This window comes from Didymella exigua (assembly GCF_010094145.1).
Source record: "Didymella exigua CBS 183.55 unplaced genomic scaffold M421scaffold_29, whole genome shotgun sequence".
Classification (NCBI taxonomy): Eukaryota; Fungi; Ascomycota; class Dothideomycetes; order Pleosporales; family Didymellaceae; genus Didymella; species Didymella exigua.
The window spans coordinates 278,638-282,196 of record NW_022984803.1 but is presented as its reverse complement, the minus strand read 5'-3'; the positions used below and the strand labels follow the sequence as shown (position 1 = coordinate 282,196).

The 3,559-nt window shown below is 45.5% G+C and overlaps 1 protein-coding gene across 1 annotated transcript; it reads right to left on the bottom strand.

Annotated features, from left to right (window-relative positions):
• Nucleotides 1–448: 448 nt before the first annotated feature.
• On the bottom strand, nucleotides 449–1,156 carry M421DRAFT_69805 (uncharacterized protein; the record flags this gene model as incomplete). The annotated part of the gene is made up of 2 exons (XM_033596646.1): nucleotides 449–851; nucleotides 906–1,156. Coding segments are annotated over 2 exons (654 nt in total), but the record flags the coding sequence as incomplete, so codon positions are not given.
• Between the last annotated feature and the right edge of the window lie 2,403 nt (nucleotides 1,157–3,559).

The window sequence follows — 3,559 nt, the reverse complement described above, 5'->3', positions numbered from 1 at the left end:
GTGACAGAGCGTTTGAGTACCAGCCCAGCTGCTCAATTGTCCTCTTGATATCCTTATAATAGTTGGTTCCGAGCCTCTGAAGTATCTGCTGACAGCGCTCATCCGTCAGAGTGTAAGGAGGGGTAGACGAGCCTCTGACTGTTGTCTGGAGAGCTCGACAGTCAGTTGGTTTCCACTTATGGGTGCGAGTTTTGTCCTTATTACAGGGGCACTTGTATCTCTCCTTGTTTTTAGAGCTGTTAGAGTTACCCTGAGGAGCGCTTTGAGCATCAGAGCAGTTGCTAAATGTTGCAAATACTCCTGGGTTGTCCTTCCCTGTTCTTATAGTATGCTCATGCATCAGTCTACTAAAGACCCTACTCACTTGGTCTAAAGTGAGCGTTTCGAGCCCCAGGATAGTGTCCTGGATGATCCTTTGGTGCATAGTACAAGCCCACTCTAGGGCGATTCAGTAGCTCAAGGCATCTAAGAAATCTTGAACAGCGAGCTCCCTATCAACCTCCGCAAGATCGTAGGCCTTGGCACTCATATAGAGGTATGACCACTTCTGGTACCAGTCATGAGGAGCGGCTCGTCCTTGTTTAGCCGCTCCAAGATGAGCTCGATATTCTGCTCTGACCTGATTCTTGGTACTAAGGGAGGTAGGAGCAAGCTCCTGCTTCAGGGCTCGGATGAGTGATTGTAGGGTGGTACTGTTGCTTGAAACGAGCCGTACTATCACTGGTGAGATGATCGCTGGGGCCACCGTAGCGTTGACCCAGTTCCAGAGCTTCTGAAGGCGCTCCGCCTTTGCTGCCCATTCGCTCGACCTGACCTTATACTTGGCGAGCTCCTGTGTGTATGCCTCGGGGCTCGTAGAGGCAGGCGTGCCTTGTAGGGTTCGAGGGTCGATCGGTTGGGTGGACTGACTACGGGTTGAGTGAGCCGGGGGTCTATTTTCGTAAGTAGAGCTGAAGGCCTGCTGTTCAGCAGCTCCAAACTCCACCCCCGAGCTCATGAGAGGTAGCTCAGGAGCTCCTTCGTGCATTCCTGGAGCGTCCGGAGCGTCTGGGTTGACTAGCTCCCACACATCTCTCAGTTTGGCGTGCCAGGTAAACTGGATGTACCAGTTGGGCCAGTCCGTTCTTGTTTTGAGTTGGAAGGTACCCATAGGGATGGCTGATTGAGCGTGTGAGCTTATAATTGACTAGCTCGCCCATGATAGCGTTGATGGTGTGTTCTGAATTTGGGTTTGATTAGAGCGGCTGAGCTTTGTCCGACAAGCTTGATTGGCTAAGTGCGCAGGGAGATCTACTGTTCTCAGGAAGCCGGGCTCATAACTGTCACAGAGCCTGTGGGACTATACTCAGGTGATCGAAAGTATTTGATTAGTGGCTATCTATCCTATCACGAAAGTAAGGTTTATATACATGGGAAATATGTGTGGATCACATGATCCGAGATAAGCGAGCAGTTGGCCGATTATCTGGTAGCTCGTCAACGAAGAATGGATGAAACGAGCTTCTGGTTTCGACCTAGAGGTGCTCGTCCCGGTTTATCCGGGCCGGCAAGCTCCACACCCTCAATTGAGGTGCTCGATTGTGTGACATAATGTTAATTAAGCCTTAAGCTCACGTACGTTGCTTGGTGTACAAGCCTCCTAGAGAGCCTCTGGCAGAGCAACTGTAGTAGGCGTACGCAGCTGCACATCAAGCTTTGATAGAACAACGCCTGCCTGGAGAGGAACAAAGCCTACGCCTCTAAACGCTGAGCAGATATTGTCTAGCGTAAACAATTGTGTAAAGGCTGCCTTAAACGCTAGTAGAAACTTAAGCTTAGTAATGTGGTTAATGTAGTGGCAGATTAGGCTCTTAACCTTACAGCTGTACGCGCGCTTTCATAGCAAGAAGCAGCCAATATTAGGAGGCTAAAGTAGATAAGATAAGTAAGGCAGCATGTAGAGTGTGTAGATATTGTTTTCCTTGCAGAGCTCTTAAAACTTAAGAGAGTAGTAGCTCTTATAGCTATTAAGGATAAGCAGGTAATGCGCACTAATAATATAAGTCTTTATATAAGTGTTAAAGTGCTTTAGCTACTCTACTCCTAGCTTATTACTTATCTAGCTATTTTTGCTAACTACAATCACCTAGTTGTGTAGGATCTCTGCTTCCTTGTACTAGGCAGATAGATAATACTAGCCAGCAAAGATAAGGAACAGTAGTACTGACTAGCTAGCAGCGTTAATTACAGAATTAACGTCACCTACTTATAATTGCCTAGCTAAATAGCCTTTAGCTGACCTCTCCTCTCTAACCCTGTTACAACAAGCTAAGTTGTAATCTTGCCTATTATAAAGCCTGCCTTATTAAAGTTGTAGACGTTATTATTACATATGCTGTACCTAGCCTTTGTTTGCTCTATAAGCTTAAACTACTAACTAATTAGGGCTAGATCCTTGCATAGAGCTCTCTGTCTATTGTACGCTAAATTGAAACGCGTTGTGAGACTGTCTGTACGCTTGGCAAAGGTAGATAGCCAGTTAACTCCTACGCGTCCTCTGCCGCGCGCAGCGAGTAGCTTATCAGCTATATCACGTACAGCTGCGTACGTAGGCGCAAATCCACATTGGTCTAGATCCAATATATGGCGGATAATCACCTGCTCCTCTGGCTCAGTGAGCTTCTTTGAGTTGGGCTGGCAATTGCGTTGGGCAGGTATACCAGCGCGTTGGCGGCAGATTGTTCGTTCAGACACGCTTAAGATAGTAGCAGCCCTGCGATTGCTCTGTATTTAATTGGAACTGATAGAGGAGATAGCAAGCTGAACGTCTGCTTCATTTGAAGCTAATAGAGTAGCGCTGCGTTGAGCCATTGTACGTTGAGATGAGAGAGGTGCGCAAGTTTGGTGGGGTGCGGCGCTCGCCCGTGTGCGGCGCTCGCCTGTGGAATACGTTAGTAGATATAGCTAATAAGATACTTAGTGTGTGTAGTAAAGAGCCTGTTAGTAAACTATAGGCTAGCAGGCTTATAACATGTTTAGACAAGCTTAAAATAGCCTTTAATTAAGCTAAGGATAGACAGAGGAAACTACAGGAAGATCCTACAATAATTAGCATATAGTTTAAGCTAGTAGAGGATACTAAAGTTAAGTAAAGTATTTATAATAATAATATAAACAACTTTATTAAACTAGGTTCTAGATAGGCGTTGCTTTGTCTTTAAAGGTTGTCACAGGCTTAGAGAGACGAGCTTAGCTAGAGCTCGTTCAGCCAGGCAATCGCGAGTAGGTTACTGTTGTAACAACGCAGGCAAGAAGAGAGATATCCAGAATAGGTGTGAATCCACTACAAGGCATATAGGAGTGCTAGGATAATAAAAACAATAGGATATATTCTCTACACCTATAGGTCTTGTATTAAAAGATATAGAAAAACTACTCTACAATGCTACAGTTCCTTGCTCCTTATATATAAGGGTTTAGAGGTGTAAAGTTATAAGACTTTGTTCTTATAATCTTTCTCTAGCGTATTTCCTTCTTAGGTATAGCGCTATGCTTACCTAAGCATTGCTATTGTAATCTC